Source organism: Lissotriton helveticus, chromosome 7 (genome assembly GCF_964261635.1).
Source record: "Lissotriton helveticus chromosome 7, aLisHel1.1, whole genome shotgun sequence".
NCBI lineage: Eukaryota > Metazoa > Chordata > Amphibia > Caudata > Salamandridae > Lissotriton > Lissotriton helveticus.
This window is the reverse complement of record NC_136068.1, coordinates 1925847980-1925875648: the sequence shown is the minus strand read 5'-3', so window position 1 is coordinate 1925875648 and position 27669 is coordinate 1925847980. Positions and strand designations below refer to the sequence as shown.

The window sequence follows — 27669 nt, the reverse complement described above, 5'->3', positions numbered from 1 at the left end:
GCACTTGTAACACTTTTCTTAATTCTGTTCATCCCTTCCTTCCTTTTGTGGTTTGTTTGTTTCAATATTTCCATTTCTTTCCCTTTTCTTCATTTCTTTTGTTCTACCTTTCTTGCTTTCCTTCTTTCTTTTCATCTTTCTTTCCTTCTTCCTTGCTTCCTTGCTTTCTTTCCTTCATTTCTTCTTTATTTCCTTTTTCCTTTCCTTATTTCTTGCGTTCCTTCATTTTTCTTTCTTTCCTTTCTTCTTTCTTTCCTCCCTACTTCTTTCTATTTTCCTTATATCCTCCCTCATTTCTCTTTCTTACTTTCTTCTTTCTTTTCTGCGTCTCTTTCTTTCTTGCCCTCGATCTCTTTGTATCTCTCTTTTTCTCTCTCTCTTTCCCTCTCTCTTTCTCTATCTCTCTCTCTTTCTCTCTCTCTTGCTTTCTCTGTCTGTCTGTCTCTTTCTTTCTTTGTTTTTCAAAGGCTCGAGGCCGACAGCAAATGGCAGAATGATTGGATTTTTTAGCTCCGTGTTAGCCAAGACTTTTTGATTTTACTAAAAGTATGTGTCTGTCATAGTTACTTATAGGGGTTTTCAGCCACACTTCATCCATTTTCTGTGATTGTGTCATTCACATTTTTCTCCAAGACCCTCAAGCATGCATCAAGGAGAAATGCTTCAACCCACTTCCGCCATTGGCTGACTTCACTGCCAGTTATGGCACGCTGCCTTTTCACAATGAGCACATCCACACACAAGGTAGTTCCCTTCAGTGCCAGACTCCAGAATTGATGGCCTTGCCAATGCTTGTTTAATTTAGGTAGGTTTGCTTCTCTAAAGTAGAACACCACTTTATTGCAGGCTGCACATTTCCAATTTCTATCGACCCCTAGATAAAAATGTTATTAGCTTCAATATTCAGGACTTTCTGCCTTATGTCCGTACATAGCATTCAGCAAAAGTGGTCGCAATTTCTACACCGATTTTATCCAAATACATTTAATTTTTGCAAACAAACATATATATTAAAACATGGTTCACAAAATTATGAACATGGTTCATAAAATTCCTAATTTGTTGGGGGTGGAATTTGACCTTCTTCACTGCTACGCACGAGGTAGGTCGTAAACACAGCCTGTTTACCTGGGTTTAAAAAAGAAAAGTTTCAAAAACTGTTTTTTCCCAAAAAGCAGAGGTCCCAGAGACCACTGCCTTCTCCTAAAAAAATCTTTTTCACAAAATTGACATAGAGGAATGGGTCCCTAAGAGCCCCCTTCCTGTTTGCGAGTGGCTTACTACCTCCTTTGGGGTATCGGTAACCTTTCAATGATTTGTGACCATGTTCCAGACCATTAGAAATCACAAATTGGAAGGTACACCCTACACCTGCCTTTTTCAATTTGCAATTAAGTATGTAGTGGCAAACCGGTTTTGCGATTTAGTATGAAGCGACTGAATCACCATTAGGGTTCTGAACATACCCAAAGGCTATTTTGGAGTAGCAAAGATTCTGATTGTGCAAATCTGAGTCTTTGTGACTGCAAAAAAGCTTTGGCCCTTTGAGCAGAATGTAATTTACAGAGTTGGGACACTATGGATGATAATTCTGAAAATTAGATAGTTGATCTGTTCATCTGTTGGGTATAAAAGTTCTAAAATGTAGTGTAGTTGCTGTTTGTGGTTACACTTCTTCACCTACATGCCTTTTTGTTTCAGTGATCTACGGTTCATGGTTTGAACATGCCGTTGCCTGGAATGAACATATAGACGATGAAAATGTGATGGTCATAATGTTTGAAGACATGAAAGCGGTAAGAAGTGTTTGCTGGTGGTTTCCATAACATTGTGAGGTTTAGCATCCACTTGGAATATATACATTGTTGTTTGAGACTCAAGTGACACAATGGCCCAAAGGCAGTAACTCAGCACATCCCCATCTCTGCTCTACTGGTCCTGGAAAGCAGTGGCGGCCGACACAATGAAGAGGTGGTGAGCCGGGTGGAGGAGGTGAGGTGGAGCAGGGTGTGGGGTTAACAATTAAGAAAAAACAAATGTACCTGAAGTTTCCGGCTCCATCGCTCTTCGTTCCTCAGTGTTTTGCTGCTTCCTGGTCCCAGAAGACACTGGGACATCAGCAGCGCTTGATTCGCCTGAGTGGGCTGGTTTGACACTCCGCTCAGGATAGGGAGTCTGTGCTGTTTCTCCAACCCGGCTGTTCAATACAGCACAGTTGGAAAAACCTAAGTGCAATTGTGAGTTTGTCCAGTCTAAGACGGCCTCCCAAACACACATGCACACCTATAAGTGTGTAAACTAGTCCTCCTCTCATTGCCTCAGCCCGCCCCTCCCTGCAGACATTGGCTCAGAGCCGGCAAATTAAAAATAAAACAATTATAGTAAATCCTTTCATTGTTCACCTGCTGGCTCTGAGCCAGTGGGGCGACGCTCCTTCGCCATTTCGAATGAGCCGCCCCTCATCTTTAGGGTGCCACTGTACTGTTTACATATGATAAGTTAATTAAGGTTCCCAGCATGTCTTGCCATGTAATATTTTGAGGGTACTGCTGTCCTGTTCAAATATATCAAGTTCTTTACGGTTCCCTGTGTACCCTTGATATGTAATCTGTTGAGGGTACAGCTATTGTTTTCCAATCTCTCAAGTTCATTACAGTTCCTTGTGTACCCTTGGAATGAAATATGTTGAGGGTACCTCTGTCCTGTTTACTTATGCAAAGATCATTACAGTTCCCAGCATGTTCTTGACCACCTTTCTTGCTGATGAAAGAGTTCATTCAACTTGTCTAAGAGCAGGAACAGACTAGACTCGGATGAACATCACCACAGACGAGGCATCCACTCTCTGAAATCTTTGCAGTCAGTGGTTTGGTTGGACGAGTGTACATTTAGGAACAGAAGAAAACATGCAACTAGACACTATGTAAAGAAGGGAGGGCTCAGAACAAATCATCTCAAAGCAATTAGATAATACTCATCTCCATGTCTTTAATAAAATTAGGACTTTTTAGCAATAGCTCTTGGAAAATCCTGATTTTATCTCAAGAAACTGAGGTTCCTATTATGGTTATTTGAAGCTTTTTAACAACTGTAAGAGCAACATTAGAAATGGGGTTACAATAGAATGTGTTTCAAGTAGAAACAGAAGACCAGTTAGCTGATTGCCGACACCTTCCATTTCAGCGGAAGATTGACAGACGAGATCACGTCAAAGTGGATTTGAGAGGAAATGCGGGCAATTGGGCGGAAAAATTGGGATAACCACAGATATTTGAAGAACATCTGGATACTAGATTTGGGACAAATAGAATGGAGTAACTATGATCACTGAAGACCACTTTCGTTTGATTTTTGACAGACATCAGATCATAGGAAAAAGAGCAAGCACTTAAAGGCATGGTTGGCTCCACATTTGGATGAAGGTGTCCGTGGCTGTGGCTAACGGATCCGGTCTCCAGCTGTAAAAATGGGGAAGTTGATTGTTCAGTCGAGAGGCAAAGAGATCTATTTGAGAGGGGCCCAATACTTCCTGAATGCGAAAGAAAACTGGAACTTGTAGCTAACAATTGCTGTAATCTCTGAAGTGATGGGAACACTAATCCACCACTGAGTACATTTGACCCGAGATATTTTCCGCCGTAACAGACATGTGACCGAGGAGACAAAACTCCCAGGATTGTTTTGCTCGGTTTAGTAGTTTGGACCGGGTGCCCGAGGTGGTTGATATAATGGACAGCTGAGAACGATGAAACAGCAAACTAAATTATTGTGACTGATTGGATCACAATGGAGCCTGGAAGCTGTTCTAAATAATTTATGACCTTTGTGAGATCCCTCTAAGACCAGTCATCTCCGGTCGAGAATTGGACGAATCTTGCACCCCACCCTGACAAACTTTCATTTGACTCTAATCGCAGATTTGGTGAAGAATTAAACTTTGACCTTCCATTTCATGCTTGAAGATGTTCTAACCACCAATGAGCTTCTGCCTTTTGTTTCCTGATCGAAGGGGATTCGATCTGAAAGACTCAAACCTTTTCTCAAATGTTGAAGTTTTAAGTTTGGAGACCTCTGTAGTATAGAGACCCTAGTAAAACACTTGTATTGAAGAGGCTTAGAGATCCACTATGCCAGCTTGTTATCAGAGGAGGGAGATATGCGAGGAAGCAAATAATTGAGAGAATGCTTTTCTGATGATAACACGTTTGGAACTTGGAGGTTGTGGGATGAAGATTGAGAATTCACCAAGAAACCTGGGAATTCTAAAGAGTGTAGAGGAAGGAGAGAAGATTTCTTCTGATTGATGACAAAACTCAAATTTTTTAGGAATTCAATTCTGAATTGTAATTGATTAAATAAAGAAATTTTGCTTTGGGAAAGTAGAAGGATGTCGTCTAAGTACCAAGTGGGTGTAAGTAGGCTACTACCAGTTTCAAATGTTTGGTGGAGCACCACGGAGCCAAGCATAGGCCAAAAGATCGGGCTGTGAAATGGTAATCGGAGCTGTCCCAATGAGACTGAATAATTGTGCAATGAGAAGGAGGAATGTTACTGAAAATCTGATGATACCACCCATTCGGATACCTATGGGCAATCTTAGAGGTGGTGAATTGTTTCCATTTTGAAATGTCCATAAACGGCAAAATGGTTGAACTTGGGTAGATTTATCACTGGTCTTAATTTTATGTTTTGCTTTTTTTAAAGAAAAAGGTTGCTTAAGAAGCCTGAATAATCTAAGTCATTTTGTGTATTAATCCCTTTTTAAAATGAAATCCTCTACTTCCTTAGACGTAAAAGCGGTATTTTGTGAGGGGAGATAGACTGCATTGGATCTTGATAAAACTCTGTCTAATAGCCAGAGACTGCTAAAAGATATTTGTCTTGCGCTGACCTATTCATAAACCCGACCTATGGGAAAAAAACGTATTTTATAAAATTCAAATGTAAACACATACACCAAAGAGAATATAATGAGAAAAGTATCACTTCTGTGGGCAATGGGACTAACGGGACACCTGTGTTATACATTCGCAGTCACAGCGCCAGGATTAAAGAGACACCTGTGTGTTATAGATTCGCAGTCACAGAGCTGGGACTTATACATTCGCAGTCACAGCACCGGGACTAACGAGACACCTGTGTGTTATACATTAGCAGTCACAGCACCATGACTAACGAGACACCTGTGTGCTATACCTTCGCAGTCACAGCACCACGACTAACGAGAGACCTGTGTGTTATACATTCGCAGTCACAGCACCATGACTAATGAGACACCTGTGTGTTATACTGACGTATTACAAAAATAATCCAAGGAGCTATACCTACCAATAGCCCCCACTTATCGTCTTATCAAATAATCAATCAGTTGGCAGTGAAGAAAAGTCAATCGTTTATTAGACAACCAATACTCTATAGAGGAGCCCCTCCGACGTCACCCAGCCAGTGCATTGAGAAGACTGCCGATTCACACCTAATACATGGCATATATACTTTCATTGCATTACATGAGACCACCGTACATGGAAAATTACTGGTAGGCACATTCGTATAAAAGGAAAGACCTTATATGGCACTCAAAGCTCATTTAGAAGTCTGCTTCTGCTATTATTGGGGAGGGTCAGGAGGGGTGACTCCCTTTCGCCTCGGTGCCTGGGAGCATGAGTACGGCGCCTCTAGGAATGCGCTTATCACCTCTTGAAACCAGATGCGACCTTGGGTCTCAGAACAAGAAAGAATAGTATGTATTCAGCTGTCTGTAGAACTCAACTAACAGGGCTTACTCGGCTGCTAGAAAGGGGGTTGCACGTGACCACCGTTCGAGTCTAATACATGTATACACAAAATGGAGTCTGTTTGGTTTGTGGTCTACGTACGAAAGAAATGTAAAACAGGAGACGAAAGGAATTTCCTGCATTGGCATAGCTAATTAGCTTGCTCTAAAATATACATGTGCATATAGATACATCGTGCTAACACAAAAGATTAATATGAATGTATGAAATCGATTTCATGCCTCAGAATTACCCTTTTAGCATGATGTAGCTAATTAAGGAAATTAGTCCTCAAAAATACCCTCGTCAATCTGCATCATCTCTTGTATTTCTTGTTGGACCATTTGGGCCTTGGCTTTAGTCGGGGATGGCTCTGCCACAGAAGAAGTTTATTTGGATGCACAGTAAGAACAAAAGGCGGGTTCACAATGTACGCAGAGACAGCAGGTGAAAATAACGCCTGCTATACCAGCCAAAACCATCAGGATCTTCCAACCCCAGGTAGACAATAAACCTCAAAACCATCCAGAAAAAGACCAGGTACCTGTGTCAGCATGTATTTCAGAAGCTAAACGATGCAATTTTTGAATGGCCAAATGGACAGAGGGGGCGGAGTCAGGGATATACACGCAACCGAAGCTGCCGATCATGCGGCAAGCTCCTCCTCGATCTGCTAAGATAACATCTAACACCATGCGATTTTGAAGAGAAACAAGTCTTGTAACCTGAAGCTCCACCGTCAAATTGGTTAATATGCCAGCGGTGGTATTTATAACTCTCTCAACTACTTGAGACAGGCGCCTTACTTCTTTACTAGTGATGATGGGCCCCCTAATAGGAAATACTCCTTTGACAATATTGATAAAGTGCTGTTCAGGAGTATCGGTCTGATCTATTTCAGATATATCCAATTCTCGTTTATCTCGTATCACGGGCAAACTTTTTCCATCTAATCTATGGTCCTTATGATAATTGGAGGGTGCTATGTAGACAGGTGGATACAGAAAAGATAAGTAACAGCGACCTGTCCATCCCCGGGGAAGCCATGTGTAAGCATTCTCGCCACACACGAAATAAACATTTGGAGGTGTAAACAACGGAGGGCTACTAAAAGTGCGTAGTCGATATGTATAATTACAACGGCTGTCTCCTACTGAAATGTGTCCAGTTCCCTGTACACAAAAGGCAGAGGTGCTATTCAATATAGGCACTGGGATAGCTTTGTCATCAGTAACATTCCGATCCTGAAATTGCTGAAAGTACTGAGTAAAATTAAATTCTGCAAAGTCAAGGATTTCGCTCTTCAACCACATTACATTCTCGTATTCTGTGTATAGATTCATGCAGGCATTTGGGTCTAGTGATCCTTCTCTATCGTTCCCTTGTGCATCAAAACCCTGGTGTACTTCTATATAGGCAAGGATCCTTTCGTAATCACGCTCAGAGTATCGAGAAGAATCTAAAATGTAATGGAGGTACATCATTGAGAGCAATTTAAACCAAGCCGCACAGCTTCCCAAGTAAGATAAAGGCAGTGAAATAAAGAGATCATGTCTATGCATTACTGAAGGCAACAGACCACAAACCCAACAATTTGTTGTATTGGTAGCACTATGCGTTTGATGCAACATTTGTACGAATACATTTTTAACATAAGTCTGGTGATGCCTTTCCTTATGAGGGGCTAACGTAAGAAAATAATGTTCAGTCGGTGGAGTAGAGGTTCCTAACACAGTAGGCATGGGATGGTGAAATTCTAAATATAAAACACACTCATTATTATAATAAAAAATGCTGCAATGGTGATTACAAAAGCAACTTTCACACGTGTTGTCCAAGAAGAAAACATAGGTACATATGTAGGCATATATCGAGAGCAAAGGAGCGTTCCTCATCAGGAATAAAACGACCAAAGGGATACATGTTTAACTAAAAAGTTCAAACTATACTAAGGGACGCAGTCCAACCTGCCAGAGGGTGCTTCTTTCCTGTGTCCGTCTAGAGCCTCACAGGCAGGCTCCTATCATTGATCAAAGAGAAAACAGATCCGTTCAACAACGTTGTTCCGCCCACAGTTTTCCAAAGCTATGAGCCACGCCAAAGGCTTATTGGCTATCGGTATAAATGTTTACCTCCAATCTTCACTTAACTCACAGGCTCGCAGCAGCGCTATTAGCTCAGCTGCTTACGCAGAATGATAGGGAACTCAAGAAGCCTCAACTATGGTGTGAAGGGTAGTGATTGCATAGGCAGCTGTTGTGGTGCCATCTGGTAACTTGAAACAGGAGCCATCCACAGGCAACTCCCCTTGGGGTCAGATAGGGGCGTGTCTGTGAGGTCCACTCATCCCTTCGTTTCTTCCTCAGTCCGAAATATACAATCATGTATGTCATTATTTGGTTCATCCGAAGGGAGGGGTAGTAACGTGGCTGGATTCAGAGTGGCACACCCTTTGATAGTGATATGGAAAGGAAATAAAGTTAATTCATATCCAGTAAGTAGTGCACTTGTAAGGTGCTGAGTCTTAGTTTTATTCAACAGTGTATCCACAGCGTGCGGTACCATCACTGTGAGGTCAGAATTTAGAACAAGTCCTTCCGACTGTCGGATGGCCACCGCCACTGTGGCAGTAGCCCTCAAACAGCTAGGAAGTGCTCTGGCAACATAATCCAGTACTGCCAAAAAATAAGCACAAGGCCTTTGCTTGCCACCAAATCCTTGTGTTAACACAGAAAGCGAGCAACCGTCCACAATGTGCACGTAAAGCACAAAAGGTTTTCGGTAGTCAAGAGTCCCTAAAACAGGGGCCAAACAGAGAGCAGTTTTCAAAGAATCGAAAGCCTCCTGACACTCATCAGTCCAAGGTAAAGATTCATGCACATCCTTAGTGGTTAGGTACAAAAGAGGTTTAGTAAGAAACTAAAAATTAGGAATCCACTGGCGACAGTAAGAGGTTATGCCCAGAAATGCACGAACATCACGTTGAGTACGAGGGACAGGCATGTTAAAAATAGTAGACACACGTTCAGGAGTTAGTTTCCTCCCCTCTTTTGAGACTAGATGACCGAGATAGGTCACCTCCTGTCGACAATATTAAAACTTTGAAAGAGATACCTTATTACCATGATCCGCTAAATGCAACAATAATTTAACCGTGGCTTCCTTGCAACCCTCCTCCGTGTCTGATGCCACCAACAAATCGTCCACATATTGGAGGAGAACTTTCCCTGGAGGCAAGGTCAGTTTGTCTAAAAGTACTTTCAAAGCTTGACTGTAAATACTAGGACTTTTAGTATAGCCTTGAGGGGCGCGACAAAATCTAAAGCTGTGTCCAGATAACGAGAAGCCGAAGATATGACGGCTATTAGGGTGTAATGGAATGCTAAAGAAAGCATTCTTTTTTAGGTCTATAAAGGAGAAAAACTTCGCTGTTGGGGGAATCATGGTAAGAATGGTGGTAATATCTGAAACCACAGGATATTGAGGAGCTACCACTTTATTGACTTTGCGCAGGTCAATTACAAAGCAATAAGTATCAGCATAATAAGGGTCACTTCCTGTAGAGGCCCTCTTCAAAATTTGTAATATAGGGCTGTTACAAATATTGGAAACCGTTTCTTCTACTACTCCTTTGTCAATGAGGTCCTGTATGATCGTCAACAATACCTTCTCACCAGCCGGTGAGAGCCTATACTGTGGAATACGGGGCCAACGAACATTCGGTTTCAAAGTAATGGAGACTGGCGGAATATCCAACAGGCCAACATCCGTATCACCAGTCGCCCATATGTGGATGGAATGACAGCTAACTCAGGAGGAAGGGGTTCATTTTTAGAAAAACTCTCCCGAGTGTGCCGCTCAGGCAACTGAATAGTTATATACACTCCATCAGGAGAACAAAATATCTTTGCATGCAATTTCTTTAGCAGGTCCAACCCTAATACATTTTCCCCACAATGTTAAGTCAACAAAAATGGGGAATCCACCGTGACTGGACCTATGGTAAGGGGAAGAGGCTTAGAAATGGGTCTTACTACCGGGATGCCAGAAAACCCGACTGAAATATTATTTTGCCCGGACAGAGCAGCCCCTGGGACCAGTGAATGAGCAATCGAACTATTCATTGCACACGTGTCTACTAGAAAATCCTCAACAGTTCCCATTAATTGTATTTAATGTAAGGCCCTCTCTGATCGACGTGCACTGCCACTAGGCCCCTGCTCTGTCCGTGGCTGTCCTACGCGTAATGATACCTATCTGACCCTCCTGTTCCACAATCCTCGTTATAGTACTGTCTCCCTCGTGTTCTATCAAAACAATTTCCCCCTGCCTCACCTCTTGTCACCTCTTCTCTTTTCATGTCACTTCGATCAACTCCTCCTCGTCCTCTCCCTCTCCCTCTCACAGCTGCATTTGGTGCTCAATGGAAAGGACACTGCGCTCGCCAATGCCCTTCCTGTTTACAATAAGCACATTGGTTTGGTCCCAAAGTAACAGCTGGACCTCCTCCCCGTCCTATTCCCTCCCCTCTTGGAATGAACCCTCTATCGACTGCATCTCTACCCTGTCCTCTGGCTACTTGCTGTAATAACATTCGAGTCTTAAGATGTTTCGTCTTTTTGTCAGATTTATCTTTACTCTCGTTTTCTCTATGCTCGTAATATTGGACCATACTCAAAATAACAGAAGGAGTGGAGGTGGTCCAAGTGCTTTCGGCTGCCTGGAGCCGAGCAGATATTTCGGGCAACAGATTAGTCGCAAACCGATTCACGAATAATCTTACCCCACCTTCCACTGACAAATCTTGCCCACTGAAATCAATAAACACCCCTTTGAATCTAGTAAAGAAATCTGATACACTCTCATCCTTCTTTTGTTTACAAGCAGTTAGTTTATCCCAATCCACCTTCCGGGGTGGAATTAAAGAATGCATATATGTGATAATCCGACCCGGCAAAGCTAATATTTCCAGTCTTGGTTTATCTCCGGGATTTCGGTCCTTGTCCCAGTCTTTAATTTGGTCTCAAGTTCCTCCCAACTCGTTAACATGAGGATGATCATGCACCTGTCACCATACGTCGACAGGTACCAGTAACCAGTAAAATAATTCAATATCAGCTAAGGTCATCACTGCCGACGAAGCGGCCTCAGTGAGTTCCTTATAATAAGCAGTGGGATTTTTCCGAGGGTCAGGCAACTGGGACTTCAGGGAGAGAACCTCACTTCTTTTCCAAGGGGTATAAACCCATTGTTCTTGGAATCGGGCTTCAATGCGAGCTTGAATAACTTGATTACCATTGTCTCTGACCTCAGGGATTTTGGGTTGATCGATCGGGTGCATTTCCCGCATGGAATGTTGAGTATCCCAACTCGGTCATTTAGTAAACAACCTTTCTCGATACTTCATTATAGTCTTCAGATTCCCATATACATCTTCTAATCCTAATTCAAATTTGTGTGCCCGATCCACAATGTCATATAGGACCTGCGGGGCTTTTCCATCCACGAAACATTGCTCCCATAGGGAAATTAAATGGTTGGCCATAGTCTCTAAAGCATATTGCTGCATAACTGGTTAATAATATTGCATGGTCCCCCATATATCTGTAATTGTGTAGATGGCATTCCGCACCCATTGGGATGCTTGGTCTATTACTATCTGTCTTTCCTTCGAGCCCACAGCATTGCGGGTGTACAACCGTCGGGCGCCCAAAGTCCTGGAGGCTTGGGAAGTGGTTGAATCAATCATTGCGGGTGTCGATGTGGCTGACAAGGAAGGCCAGGCCAAAGCTGGTGAAGCTAACGTTACAGAGGACATCATGGGGGGAAACGGACCACTGGTCAATAATGTAGCCATGGCTGGTACTGGGTAGGCAGGGGTGAACGTTGGCCCCATAGGCATAGAGGCAGCAGCAATGGCCGGGCCGTGGCTGGTGAGATGCACGGGGCGGGGGCATTTACTAGTGGTATTGCAGGGTACACTCGTTGTGGAGCATAAGGAGGCGGGGGCGCACATCCAATAAGTCCTCGACTTCATCCTCTGGCTCAGTTCGAGCTGTGTAACTTTTATCCACCTGTAACTTAAACTGCCTATCTATACATTCAACGTTTTTCTAAGTTTGTTCCCCATCATAGGCTACAGCCTTCTGGGTTATGGTCTGACCATTTTTCACTTTAAGTAACTTTTCTTCCCTTATACAACGGCGTTTTGCCTGTTTCTGACACAGCTTTAAAGAATCGAACATTGCCTGTCGACTTCTTTTGGCGTACAATCGATGCTGTAGATACTGTATCTTTTTCTCATCAAACTATCCGTTTAAAGGCCATTGCAATTCCACATTATCCTTTGTATACTTGTGCCATAAATTATTAAACAGAATAGGCGTAAGGCCATGTTTTACGTACATATCAAAATTTGGGCTGCCCTCTGGCGGGGAAGGCTGACTTTCATCCAACCGACCGCTCTTCCGGCGGCAACAACATCCAAAACACATTTTACTAAAGCACGACATTTTGTTTATCGACAATACAACCTTCTCACGCGCTTTCAAACATGGCCATGTTCACTCATGTTCAATCTCTCTTCAAACAGGATCTGTCACACAACAAAGAAAAAATTAACAGAACATACAATATTTTACATTGACATGTCATTTCCAGAACCAAAGAACCAAAGAACGGAGCCCGTCGACTCCTGTTCGTGGAGAACTCGTATTTTCTGACTACCAGACCAACAGATACCAAAAAAACAGGCAGTCCGGAGACTATCAAGAGGCCATCAGACAGGAATTAACCACAGACCGGCCTACAGACCATCCCATAGTCTCCCTGGTTCACCTTCAGGACTATTCTGACTGAGCCCGCTGCCTTAGCGCCGCTTCAGATGTGTCAAAAAGGCTAACCAGCTGCAACCATGGGCCTTTCCGAGAACAGTCCGGCCGGGTACGCACCACACGTGCCACACCAAGGCGTCTGATCGAAAACATCTATTATTCACCAAACAAGTCCGTGGAGCATCTGCCCATGCAGCCTCAACGCCACCCCGTCAGACCCCCAAAGTTCTCTGTGGCACGCCGACCACCAGCCAATATACAGTTAACTGTTTCAAAAACGCAGCTCAACAGCGTAATCCGAAAACACCAAATCAATACACTCACCTGCTGCACATAGGTATGATGCGTGTTCTCCACTGCCCACTCCTGAAGACCAACACGGTCAGCTCCTGGGTTACGCCCGTAGGACTCCAGCGAGGGGTCACTAGCAGCTGGGGCTCTCCGATCGTGAGAGCGGAGTTCAGCCAGAAACATTAGTCAGTCCACCCCCTCAACCAGAGTACCCCTTCGTTTGTCCTTTCTTACCCCATGTTACGGGAGGACGACCCCTATCGCGGAGTCCCACCAGAGTCGCCAACTGACGTATTACAAAAATAATACAAGGTGCTATACTTACCAATAGCCCCCACTTATCGTCTTACCAAATAATCAATCAGTTGGCAGTGAAGAAAAGTCAATCGTTTATTAGACAACCAATACTCTATAGAGGAGCCCCTCCGACGTCACCCAGCCAGTGCGAGGAGAAGACTGCCGATTCACACCTAATACATGGCATATATACTTTCATTACGTTACATGAGATCACCGTACATGGAAAATTACTGGTAAGCACAGTCGTATAAAAGGAAAGACCTTATATGGCACACAAAGCTCATTTTGAAGTCTGCTTCTGCTATTATTGGGTAGGGTCAGGAGGGGTGACTCCCTTTCGTCTCGGTGCCTGGGAGCATGTCAAGTCAAGTCAAGTCAAGAGAATTTATATAGCGCGCTACATACCCGGAGGGTCTCAAGGTGCTTGAGGAAGGGTGGGAGGATTACTTGTCGAATATCCAAGTTTTAAGTTGCTTTCTGAATGTAAGATGGTTCTGAGTGAGACGAAGGTGAGTGGGGAGTGAGTTCCAGGTTTTGGCGGCCAGGTAGGAGAAGGATCTACCTCCCATGGTGGTTTTATTGATGCGAGGCACGGTAGCTAGGGCTTGGCAGGAGGAGCGCAGCTGGCAGGGTGGGGTGTAGAAGGAAAGTCGAGTGTTGAGGCAATCGGGTCCGAGTTCGTAAAGTGATTTGTGTGCGTGGGTTAGGAGGCGGAAAGTGATCCTCTTATTTACTGGGAGCCAGTGGAGTTTTTTCAGGTGACTGGAGATGTGGTCATTACGTGGGATGTCGAGTATTAGTCTGGCCGATGCGTTCTGGATGCGTTGGAGTTTTTTCTGGACTTTTGCGGTGGTGCCGGCGTATAGGGTGTTTCCGTAGTCCAGGCGGCTTGTAACCAGTGCATGGGTGACCGTTTTTCTGGTTTCGGTGGGGATCCAGCTAAATGTTTTTTTGAGCATGCGAAGAATGTTGAAGCAAGATGCTGAGACGGCGTTGACCTGCCTGGACATCGAGAGTGAGGAGTCTAAAATGATGCCCAGGTTCCGTGCGTGATCCGTCGGGATGGGTGCTTTTCCAAGAGCCTCTGGCCACCAGGAGTCATCCCAGGCGGAGTGGGAGGTTCCTAAGATAAGGACTTCTGTTTTATCTGAGTTCAGTTTTAGACGGCTGTGCTTCATCCATTCAGCTACTTCTTTCATTCCTTCCTGAAGGTTGGTTTTGGCGGTATTAGGGTCTTTGGTGAGTGAGAGGATCAGTTGGGTGTCATCTGCGTAGGAGATGATGTTGAGGTTGTGTTGGCGTGCGATGGTCGCGAGGGGACTCATGTATATGTTGAAGAGGGTGGGGCTGAGTGAGGATCCTTGTGGTACGCCGCAGATGACTTCAGTGGCCTCTGACTTGAATGGTGGGAGGCGGACTCTCTGGGTTCTTCCGGTGAGGAACGAAGTGATCCATTCCAGTGCTTTTCCTTGGATTCCGATGTTACTGAGGCGCTGTAGAAGGATGCTATGGCAGACTGTGTCGAAGGCTGCGGAGAGGTCGAGGAGGATGAGGGCGACTGTGTCTCCATTGTCCAGTAGGGTTCGAATGTCGTCTGTTGCGGCGATGAGGGCGGTTTCCGTGCTGTGTTTGGCTCGGAAGCCGGACTGTGAAGGGTCGAGGGATTTGTTGGTTTCGAGGAAGGCGGCGAGTTGGTTGTTGACAGCTTTCTCGATAACTTTGGCCGGGAATGGTAGGAGCGAGATGGGTCGGTAGTTTTTGAGTTCGGTGGGGTCAGCTGTGGGTTTTTTCAGAGTTCGGCGTGTTTCCAGCTTTCCGGGAAGGTGCCGGAGTTGAGGGAGCAGTTGATGACGTCTCGGAGGTGTGGCGCTATGATGGAGTCTGCTTTGTTGAATATGTGGTGAGGGCATGGGTCTGTTGGGGATCCTGAGTGAATGGAATTCATCAGGCGGATGGTGTCCTCAGTGGAGATAGGGTTCCAGTCATTGAGGATGTTCAATGGGGGTGAGGGTACGGTAGAAGGTTGGGTGGGTTGGTCTCCAGGTTGGTTGTCGAAGCTGTTGTGGATGTCTACGATTTTGTCGTGGAAGAACGAAGCTAGGGAGTCGCAGAGGGTTTGCGAGGGAGTGATGTCGTTGGAGTTGGCGGAGGGGTTGGTAAATTCTTTGACGATGTTGAATAATTCCTTGCTGTTGTGGGCGTTGTTATCTAGTCTGTCTTTGAATGCGGCTTTCTTGGCTGTCCGGATCAGTTGGTGGTGTGTGCGGGTGGCGTTTTTGAATGCGTTCCTGGTGGTGGTGTTTGGGTCTTTTTTCCAGGTTTTCTCGAGGGAGCGACAGAGCTTCTTAGATTTTTTAAGATCATCGTTGAACCAGGAGGCGTTTTTGCTGCCTAGTTTGGTTTGATGTTTTTTCAACGGTGCTAGGATGTCGGCGCTGTTGGATAGCCATTGGGTGAAGTTAATAGCTGCTTGGTCGGGGTTAGAGGTGTGGACAAGGGGGTTTTGAAGCAGCGATGAGGAGATCTGGTTGATGGTGATTTTGTTCCAGTTTCTTCGTAGAGTTGGTTGAAGGAGGTTGTGAGTTGTGGACTTATTGTAGGTGAAGTGAACGCAGCTGTGGTCCGTCCAGTGTAGAGTTGTGGTGTGACTGAAGGAGATATGTTTGCTGGAGGTGAAGATGGGGTCGAGTGTGTGACCTGCGATGTGGGTGGGGGTATTAACAATTTGTTTCAGTCCTAGGTTGGCGAGATTGTCCAGGAGGGTGGTGGTGTTGCGGTCGGAGCTTTTATCCAGGTGGAAGTTGAGGTCTCCGAGTAGAATGTAATCCTTGGAGGGGAGAGCGTGAGGGGTGATAAAGTCGGTGATGTCGTCACTGAATTGGGCGCGGGATCCTGGAGGTCGGTAGAGGAGGGTGCCTCTGACTGTGGTCTTGGGGTCGGTGTGGATCTGGAAATGGAGGTGTTCGGCGCTAGCGAGGTTGACGTCTAAGCTGGTAGAGATGCGGATGGAATTCTTATGGACGATGGCAATGCCTCCTCCCGTGTGCTTGACGCGGTCCTTATGAATGATCTTGTACCCTTCTGGGATGGCAATGGTGATGTCTGGGGCTGAAGAGGCGTTCATCCATGTTTCTGTAAGGAAGGCGACGTCCGGAGAGATGGTGTCTAGTAGATTCCAGAGGTCGATGGCGTGTCTGTGGACCGATCGGGTGTTGAGCAGGATGCATTTAAGGTGGTTAATGTCGGAGCTCTGTTTGACGATCGAGGATGAGGAGTTGGTCTTGGTGCCGTCGAACTTGCAGGAATTGCAGGAGAAGGGTCCATGGGTGTGTCCAGGAGCGGCTTGGGTGCAGTTAGGAAGGCGGCCGGGGTTAAGAGCTAGGAGGGTGGAGGCGTCATAAGTAATGCGGGAAGGCTGGATATGGCGGGGACCAGGAGGTCTTGCGCTGGGCGCGGTGCAGGCGCGGACGGGCGTAGACGGGCTTACCTTTGGCGCACCTTTGGCGCGACTGGGGCGCGAACGCTGCGCGTGGACGCTGCGCGCAAGGGCTTCTGTCATATATGGATGGTGGGAAGGGGGAGGGGCGAGGGCGGCTCAGCTGGGAGGCGGGGCGGGCTCACGAGGACGCTGACCGAGCACAACAACAACAACCAAGATGGCAGCGGAGGGGAGGGCAGAGAACAGCGCCGGGGGTTATCGCGCTATGAAAGTAAAAGTAAATGTGGAAGGTTCAGCGCAAGTAAAGCGGAGCAGCGAGCAGGGCAGCACAAGGCAAATAAGCTTCTGGCAAATAAAATTAAAAATGCAGCACAACGATACCAGGTCTCGGCAGTGAGACTGGGGAGCGACCACTCAGCACGGCAGTGAAGAGGGGATCAGCATGAGTACGGCGCCTCTAGGAATGCGCTTATCTCCTCTTGAAACCAGATGTGACCTTGGGTCTCAGAACAGGAAAGAATAGTATGTATTCAGCTGTCTGTAGAACTCAACTAACAGGGCTTACTCGGCTGCTAGAAAGGGGGTTGCACGTGACCACCGTTCGAGTCTAATACATGTATACACAAAATGAAGTCTGTTTGGTTCGTGGTCTGCGTACGAAAGAAATGTAAAACAGAAGATGAAAGGAAGTTCCTGCATTGACATAACTAATTGGCGTGCTCTATAATATACATGTGCATATAAATACATTGTGCTAACACAAAAGATTAATATGAATGTATGAAATCGATTTCATCCCTCAATACATTCGCAGTCACAGCACCACGACTAACATGACACCTGTGTCATATACATTTGCAGTCACGGCACTGGGACCATTTTCAACTTGAGGGCATATTTCATGCTAAAAAATAGAGCAAAACACACAGTTGCCGTGAAGGAGTCACTCGTATTGTGGTTGTTTGCACTGTTCCTGCACACTTATGCTGTATTTTACCAGGAGTGTTGGTGTAATTACGTGTCATAGGGGTATCATTTTAGCAATTTTGCAAAAATTCCAAACTTAAATGGCATACATCGGCGTAGTTTAAATTTCCCCCCGGCCAATTGATGACCAGACACTGACTGATGTAGAAAGTTACTACTCCCCACTGTCTGCATAGAGATTTGTGGCACTACCAATGGAGGGAGTGACCAAATGAATGAATAACCATTGGCAAAGCCGATACACCTCACTTCAATAATGCAAGTGCTAAGCTATTGGCTTTGTCAATACTTGTTTGTAAAGCGTGCTTTTTAAAAACTCAAAGAAGTTAAGGAAGAGGAAACAAACATCGTAAGGTATCCCCAAACAGAACACTGAAGTCACTTTTGTTCAATCTTTGTACACAGCATGGTTTATTTGTCAGATTGTATGCAAGAAACTCTGAACAGATTTTTAAAAGCCTGTTGCCCATCACCCAGATAAGGAATTTACACACTGGATTAGTTTCAAGTAGTTAGAAGAAAATAACAGCTGTCTGAGAAATTTCATAATTTATAGGAAAAGCCTTTCCATATCTTTGGTGACTAGGACCGGGTACCAATGCTGCAGACATTTGGCGCTCTCCAGCAGCCCGGAGAGAACATTCATGGGCCGCCGGGAGAAGATACATCTTTTCAATCACTCTGAGTACATCTTTGGCCTCCAACACAAGCAGGATGAGTCCAGAAGCATGCCCCGCCTCCATAAATGCTGCTTTTGTGTGCCGAGGCCTGGCTTTCATGCATCACGAAAATAAAATAAAACAAACCCAATGAAATCTGATCTCTAGTCAATCCTGGCAACAATACGTCTGTTGCTGTGATTTAAAGGATGAGCTGGGAAGATGGGGAGCAGTACAGTGAGTGTAAGGAAAGGGGATGTGAGGAGGGAAGCAGCACATGGGAGAGAGAGCAAGAAAACACATGCACTCCCATCAGAGCTCAAAGAAAAAGAAAAAAGTAGTTCCCTGATGACAGACGTGGAAGGATGTAAGTCTTCCAATCAAAAGGCTGGTAATGAAGCTACCCTCTAGGGAAGGCACTAACACAGGAAAAGGAAGGAAAGCCATTGAATAAGAAGCAAGAACATGAGATTGACAAGAAAGTAAACAAATATTAAGCAATGGAAAGATCGAAAGCGCACTCAGAGTATTGGAATTGTACACATAGGTGCTGACAACAGACAGCTAAACTCTGTCTTTGGGTGACGCTTAATGACACTTCGAAGAGGCCTTGTGTCTTTGAAGCAGCAGTGCAGGAACATAAGTTTCAAGGCAAACTCTTTTCTCATTTCAGGATCTGGCTGCGGCAGTTCAGAAAGTAGCAGACTTCTTTGAGATTAATCTGACTGAAGAGCAAATACAATTGATCACCGAACGAGGCCACTTCAAAGCCATGAAAGAAAGGTCGAAAGAGACGCATGGAATCTTGGGCTCCCATGTTTTCCGAAAAGGTACGTTTGCAAATAGCTTTTTATGGTTCAAATCTTTTTTATTAAAATTTCAATAATAAACAAATAAAGAAAACCATCAGTGGACCATGTGCTTACTGTGCTTCACAGAGCCCCAATCAATGAACCCTCCCTCCCTTACCCCTCCCTTCACTCACTTCCAGGCTAAAACATATATGCTAGGGTATCCGCATGTAGGGCACTTAGTTGGTGATTGTAAGGCCGCCTCTGGGAGGCGCAGAATGCACAAATATCTGGGACACGTGAGCGCACGAAACTCTTGGGTCAGTAGGGATAAGAAGGGACGTCACAGCTCCCTGAACGTCGACCCCTGCCCTGCCAGTGAAAGCGTTATCGTCTCCATACCTAACATATGTCGAGCCAGAGGAAGAAATTGGCAGGGAAAGGCACGTGATCTGAGGCAGTGACAGTCTCTGGCCAATAGGTGTGTCTCCTGGAGGAGACAGATGTCTGCCTTTGAGTTTTCCAGATATGAGAGGAGTGCTTTGCGCTTCACTGGGTTGTTGAGTCCCCTGATGTTAAGAGTGAGTACTCTAAGTGCGGGAGTTGCATTAGTGTAAGATAAAGGCGAAGGCATCTTCCTCAACCGAAGCTCATGTGGTTCTCCTTCTATTACTAGGAGCTTCCCACCTAACCTGGGGCAGTGTCGCTTTGTGTAGCCTAAAAGTGAGTGTAACCCCAAACTGCAAACCCCTGAAAACTTGAGGAAATAATTAACTATTATAGTAAATCGAATGTTCAAAATCAGTCTCGCAGCCAGTCTGGACTGCCAGGAGAAGTACTTGGGAATCATAGTGTGGCCAACTTTCTAAGCCTCACCCCCACCACCCTCCCATCACCTCTATTGAGAGCTACCCTGCACTAGTTGTGCTAAGATTCATCTGATGAGGCCAGCACTGCAGGGATGGACTCCAGCGCCGCCAGCTGTCCCTTTGCTATCTCCGCCAGGTCCGGTCTCCCCCAGGAGTGCCTCAGTCTCTGTCTTCTCCATCATGTTTGTCGGTCTCCACGTCTTGAGGAAGGGGCCCCAGGGTCGTCTCCCCCTCCGGCTCATCGAGGCCCAGCAGCTGGCAGGCCTCCGTAAGGGATCTCAGTTGGTGTAATTTGCCTCCCGGGCAGAAAATTAGCCTAGAGGGCTGGCCCCAGGAGTAGGAGATGTTCTAGTTGTGTAGGTGTGTAATGACAGGGCGAAATGCTCTCCACTGCTGCAACATGCGAGTAGCAAGGTCCTGATAGAAGGACAGTGTTTGGCCTCAAAAGGTGATTGGGTGCAGATCTCGGGCTCTCTGCAGAATTTCTTCTTACACCTGAAATTCATGTACACATACTACAATGTCCGCTGGAGGTGCTGTGTTGGAGCGGGTTGGAACCACTCTGTGCGCTCTGTCTAGTTTAATCTCCGTGTCCTGATGTTTACAGAGGATGGAACGAAAGAGATCTCTCACATAGGTGAAAATGTCTTCCCTTTCCACCTTCGGTGCCACCCCTCGAATACGTACATTGTTCCTTTGTGATCTGTTCTCGAGGTCCTCGAGGAGGGCCTGTAGATCTATGTGCTGGTCGTGAAGGCGAAGCACCTTTTGGCAAAGAGCCTCAGTCTCCTCAACGTGGCTACCCCCTTTGTCATCCAAAGCCACCACCCGGTCCCCCAAAGAGTCTACATCATTCCTGATGTCCTTAATCTCCTGGGTGAGATCTTTCTTAATTGTTTGTAAGTCTTTTCGAACTATCGAGAACAGTGACCAGGTCCGCTTTTCTGTGTTAGGCCGGCGGTGGGTGGGAGAGATTAAGGAAAGTCTCCTACCTCGCTGCCATCTTGCAAATATCTTTTTAATCAAGAATGGTACTGGTGACGATGAGATTTTCATAGTGCTTAGGTTCAGAGCCAGGCACTGTGGCTCTCACTTTGTTACTTGGCTTTGCATCATATCCATCACAGCATGCATTTAGCGAGACAACATGGCCTCTTCTTTCAGAGGTGTCCAGAGTTCTCATCTACCCAAACAACCCAGGGAGTATGTAAAGTTTAGAAGACCTTCTCAATAGTCTACACTGGGCTCCCAGCCCAACTTCCCACAACATGATGTTTATCCACATCACTTCTTGCCTGGTCCCCATATATTCTGCAATGCCACGCTGCGTTTACGTATTTTTCTGTCTTTGCCAGTTTTATCATGGTGACCAGGTTGGGTAGGTGCTTCTCCACTGTTTTTGTATCATTATTCAGCTGCTGGGACACCTGGATGTGGCCTTTGAACCCTCCTTGACCCCGGTGCATGTACACTTAGTTGCCCCTGAGTGTGTGAGGCTGATGAAGACCCATGAAGGTTGCCTGGATTTAACAGTGGGTTATATATTGCTTTGGCCTGTGGTCTCTGTTTTAGAAGGTAAACTATTACCGAATCAATAGCCAAAGAATCTATTTGGCTATCTACGACAAGCGGTTCCTTTGCAAGCCTAACCTTGTAGCTTTGAAGAGCGGAAATTGGAGGCTGAAGAAAGAGGACTGTAAGAAAAAGGAAGTAAGAGAAACAAGGATGAGCGGGAGAGATGAGATAATGAACAAAGGGTTACAGAGGATAGGAAATTAGTGAGGGAAGTGGGAGGAGTGAAAAAGGATGGAGGCGGAAGGAAACCGATGGAAGCACAGATTAGGATTGCAGATGAAACAATATGAATGAGGGAACAGTAGAAAGCAGAAGCAAGAAAGAGGATGAAAAACTCATAGAAAAAGACAAGTTGAGAGGAAGGAGAGAAAGACTGATAGCAAAGGAGGACACTACGGGAAAAATATGGAGAAAGAAAGCGACAGAACGAAAAGTTTGACAAGTGTTTGATCTGGCATCCTTGGCGTGGACTTCCCCTAACTTTTTGTCTTCAGACCTCCTGGTTTTGCTCACTTCATGTTTGCTGGCCTTAGGACTCTGACCAGTGCTAATGTTCTTATGTGCTTTCGCTAAAACATGGTAAATTGGCTCATACTGAACTGAATGTTTAATGTACTTGTAATTACCTAGTAAGGTGTCACTACCTGTGCCCCGGGCCTGTAAACTAAATGCTGCTAGTGGACCTGAAAGCACTGATTGTGCCACCCACTGACGTAGCCCTTTAAACATTCATCAGGCCTGCCATTGCAGAGTCTGTGTGTGCATTTTTATACTACCATGTCAACCTGGCAAAAAACACCTCTTGCCTGGCCCAAACCTTCCTTTCATTCATATAAGTCACTTCCAGGGTAGGATCTTAACAGCCCAGAGGGCAGGGTACAATGTGTTTACAAAGTTGAACATGTACTTTTGAGTTTTACATGCCCTGGTAGGAGCAAAACTCTTATATTTGTTTTTCACTTTTGCAAGGCCTACCTCTCCCATAGGAGAACATTGGAATTACCTTATTACATTTTATAAGTGTATTTTACAATTTACAAATGGGAACAGGTATCTCCTTAATTTTTGGTGTCTCTGGAATCGGTATACACTCAAAATATTGAGTTTTTAATATCGATTTGCATTAATATCGATTAAAAAATATAGAATGGACACAATATCGACTGGACAGAATATAGACTACAAAAATATCGAATAGGATAGCATTAATATCGAATCAAAAATATAGAATGGATATAATATCGAATGGACAGAATATAGACAACAAAAATATAGAATGGACAGAATATAGACTACAAAAATATCGAATTTGAGGTAAGTTAATATCAATTTTTAAAATGTTTTTCTTATGTTAGTATATGTTTTAAAAGTGTATATTTATTTTATTATTTATATAAATTAATTATTTTTATGGTATTTAATTTGTGCGTAATATAATTCTGTAGCGGGTTGTGGGTTTATAGGGGAATAGGGTGGGAAGTAATTTAATTATAATTAATTAAATATGTTAATTTATTTATTGGCATTTATTTTGAGTTAATTGTTAATTAATTATTAATTGGTAATTAATTAAAATATAATTGGTAATTAATTTTAATTAATTGATTAATTGATAAATGTGTTATTTTGAGAAATTTATTTTCTGTAGTGGGTTGTGGGTTTATAGGGGAATAGGGTGGGAAGTTATTTAATTATAAATAATTAAATATGTTAATTGATGTATGTGTATTCATTTTGAATTAATTGTTAATTAATTATTAATTGGTAATTAATTAAAATATAACGGGAAATCAATTTGAATTAATTTATTAATTGATAATTATGTTAATTTTATTAATTTATTTTCTGTAGTGGGTTGTGGGTTTATAGGGGAATAAGGTGGGGAGTAATTTATTTGTAAGTAATTCAATTTTTAAATTCTTTTTTTTTAATCTAATTTTTAATTATTTTTTAATTGTTAATGAGTCAGTCAGTCAAAAAATAACTTTATTTGGTTTATCATAACCATAAAGATCACAATTATTTATTATAAAAATTAAAAGCGAAGCGTTTTTCAAGTCCGTTAAAATATATACACTTTCTATAAAAAAGGGTTATTTTCCTAAGCCTTTAGTCTTTCCCAGCTTTCATGAGCAAATTTTCTAATAGTGTCATGAATTTTACCCCTCGACATGTTAAAATGTTCGATGAAGCGCCCATCCAACTTGTTACCGCATGTCTACAGGTGCGAATATTTAAGCCAATAAAGACGGATTTCAACAAGGTCCTTCTTTCGGCATTTACTGATGTACAAACGTACAGTAGGTGGCTTAAGGACTCTGTGTGGTACCCGCATAAACGACATGCCTTTGTTTGCTGTTTATTTTTCCAGGAGGGGACCAAGTCCTTCGAGTTGTGATCACCAAGTCTGAAAGCCATGAACCTCCTTTTTAGTGACAATCGGAAGTGTGCTATTAGGTAGGGTTGTGGTTTTAGGCTTAAATATGAGTGTATTACGGCCCATGCATGGCGACGTTTGACCAATCTCCTTTTATCTTCCATAAATGATAATACCTTTGCCCTGTTATTACAGACTTTGCGAAAGAGGATCTTTCCAGCTTGCTTTTCCATGCTTCTTCCAATTCTAGTACCTCCAGGGCGATTCGCAAGTGATCACCCCAGGTATTTGGGTTTCTTTGCTCATATTCTAATTGTATTTCGGTCCAGCATAGGTTATTCAAAGATCCAATTTCTGCTGCTCTGAGTTTCCAGCATAATTTTACCAAGATTGCTTTCCTTTGGAATTCTTGGTTCTGGAGCCCAAATTCCAACCGTATCTATGCAGGCGAGGAACCTTTCAAGAGATTTTTATAATGATTTGTAGACCCTGATTTGTAATTTGTTTAGAATCTCAATTTCTTGGCCATGCCATGTTTCCAATCCGTACGATAAGGTTGGGAGCAATTGTGCTGCCATTTTTTTTAAGAGATGACCATAAGAAGGGCATTCCAATTTCTTGTACAGTTGTTTGTAGGCAAAGGTAAATGATTGGGCTTTCGCTGTGATCTCCCTTTTCCGGTCTACCCGGGACAGATTTCTTGCCAATTTGATGCCCAAGTATTCATAAGCGCTTGTTTCCTCTATTTGTGATGTCTTTGCATACCATTTGTTTTTTCTTGGCCTCGGGCCCACCAGTCTTACCACCTTGGTTTTTGATTTGTTTAGTTCCAGGCCTTGTTCATCCAGGTAGTCTATTAGTTTATTTATGGTCCTTTGCAGCCCTATCGCGGTTTGGCTCACCACCACGATATCATCTGCATATTGCAGAAATTGGATTGGCTCATTCGCCAATTTTGGCGGGTGTCTGTTTACTTTTTGCAGATAGTTATTTAAATCTGCCAAGTATAGGTTAAATAAACAGGGTGAGAGTACGCAGCCTTGCTTTAATCCGTTTGTTATATTTACTTTTGACGATACTCTTCTTCCGTCTCCTAGCTTTACTGTAGCCCATATTTCTTTGTATAATGATGTTATAGCATCAATCAGTGGTTGTGGAAGTCCCCAGGCTTTCAGTTTCTTCCACAGGCGATCTCGTGGCACTCTATCGAAAGCAGATTTTAGGTCGATGTAACAGGCCATTAGTACTCCTTTTTTCCTCTCTGCTTTTTCCATCAAGATCGTTAATGCTGATGAATTTGAGATGGTGCCCATGTCTTGTCTAAAGCCCGTTTGGAATTTTGGGATGATGGTATTATCCTCTGTCCATTCTTGCAGGTGTCGTAAAATACAATATGCGAAAAGTTTGGCCTCTACATCGATAAGGGCGATTAGCCTGTAGATGCCCGGTTCCGTTCTGCTACTGTTCTTATAGATTGGATGGAGGAGATTGCCGCTCCAAGACCGTGGCATCTTGCTGTCACAAAATAATTGATTGAAGAGGGGTGTCAGGGATTTGGCCCAGACTTCCGTATCACGTTTAAACAGGGCATTTGGCAGTCCGTTTGGTCCTGCGGCGCCTTCGGCTTTTAGTTTTTTTATCAGGAATTTTGTGTACTTCACTGTTGTCAATGATGTCTGTTCGTTTGCTTCCCAGCTAGTTTGGACTTTCACTCCCTCCGTCTTGGGTCCGGTTGATTCTGGGTCTGGTGCCAATCCTATTACTTCGTCTATAGTTTCTTCTTTATACATTTGTGGTCCTATTTTGGGGTTGCACAATTTATCTATATGATCCAGCCATGTTTTTTCACTTATTCCTACATTTTGTACAGTTCCATTTCCTTTCATCAGCTTGTTGATTAGGCCCCAAAATTCTCTGCTGTTCGGTAGTTTACTTGCCCACAGCAGGTCTTCCCATGTTTTTTCTGTGTGTTTCCTTATTTCCACTCTGCACTCTTCCTTGTATTCTTTCCTCAATTTTTGGATCTTGCTATTGTCACTGACTCTTCCTTTTCTAAAAAGCTCCAGCTTGTTTTCTTATCTCTTTGGCGATGTTTCTTTTTTTGTTTCACAACTGAATTGTATACCACTGCTCTTTATTTGCCCCATACATGCCATTGCTTCCTGGTCTACATAGAAATTTGTCCAGTAGTAATGTGTTTAACTTTTCCCAATCTTTTACTGATGCGTACTCTTCTGGCTCCTTGACATTGTCTATGTGTTTTTTCACCGTGTGCATTATCTCATCAATTATTGTTCCTCTCCATTTAAGTTTCTTTAAATTATAGATTTCGGGTAATGTAGCTAGTGATGCTACCCCCTCTCTTTGTAGAATGTTTAGGTGTAGGTCTGTTTCTTGAGGGAAATAGTCACTCTCCGGTCTTGTTATAATACGAAAATGGTCGACCAGGGATGCCAGATCTTTACTGATTACTGTGTAATCGATTATTGAATGTTTATTTCCGCATGAAAAGGTGATACCTGCTGGTTGGTCTCCCTTGGTGTTTCCATTTAGTATGACGAGGCCTAAAACTTTCAGCTCGTTCCACACTCTTTGAGTTTTATTCTTGTTGTCTTTGTCCCCCGTTAGGTTGCAGTTGAAATCGCCTGAGATTCTCATCTCATGATTTTGGTGTGTGACTTGTAGCGTTTTTATTATATTTGTCAGATTTGAAAATGTTTCCATTTTCCTATTCTTTTCAGGATGGATGTATATGTTTAGAACGATTAGCTTCCTCCCCACTCCGTTTGTGGGGAAGTTCCATTCCAGTTTTACTATTTGGATCCAGTTTTCTCCGGAATCCATTTCTTCTATTTTCCAGACGTAATCTGCTGTTGTATATATGGATAGACCCCCTCTTGGGTGACCGTACTTGCCGATTTTTTCTGCAATTATGTGAAATTCTTCATATCCTGCTATGTGCTTTGGTGTTACATTCCATGTTTCTTGTAGCAGGATGATGTTATATTTACTCAAAAAGGAGATGGTCTCTTGGTATTGTTCCATTTCTTTTAATCCATGGACATTCCAGGAACAGATGGTTATTTTCCCGTCGAATTGTTTAGTGACCTTCTTATTTTGTTCCCCACTAATTATGTTGTTTTCATCAGGATTGGTGTAGATTCAGTGTGTGGGGTATCCAGGACCAATCTTGATTTCCTACTGACTGGGTGGTTGATTGTCTAAGAGTTATGTTTGTTGGGCGGGTATCCCTGGGTGTTTGTTGGGTTATGGACTTACTTCTTGCTGCTTTTAGTACGGAGGTCGTCTTTCCGTTTGTGTTTGTCAGCCAGGGCGCCTCGTTGTTTAGTAACGGGTATGGGTATTTTATTTGTGGTGGGTAAGATAGTGTTATACCCCAGGCTGCAAAGACCGCCCTTGTAGAGAAGATCTGTTTCGTTGTCTCTTCTGATGCCCATGTTGTTCTGCTTACTTCCAAATCTGTTGCCTTGTTTATTTGAACAAATTTTACCGCCAAAAGTTCTGATGATGGAATTTCCCTTAATTTGGGAATTTCCCTGAACAGTCGCATTATGTTACCCCTATTTAGTGTATCCCTTTTTCCTTTTGTTTGATATTCAGGCCTGAAGATTAGTTTACAGCCTATCTCTTCCGAGTCCGATAGAGGTTCCTGGGTTTGTTTTTGTTCACATTTTTCCCTTGTCGAGTCCCCGGCCTTGGTTTTATTCTGGGGCTCTATAGATGGCCTTTCTTCTAAAGTTGGATTTGCCATTG

General features: G+C 43.8%; 1 protein-coding gene across 1 annotated transcript in view; it reads left to right on the top strand.

Annotated features, from left to right (window-relative positions):
- LOC144767881 (sulfotransferase 6B1-like) overlaps positions 1-27669 on the top strand; it is a 117294-nt gene that overhangs the window by 80225 nt on the left and 9400 nt on the right. Inside the window, exons 5-6 of the mRNA XM_078651234.1 lie at positions 1702-1796; positions 18957-19113. Coding sequence (XP_078507360.1) covers positions 1702-1796; positions 18957-19113 — 252 coding nt within the window. The remainder of the gene's footprint in view (positions 1-1701; positions 1797-18956; positions 19114-27669) is intronic.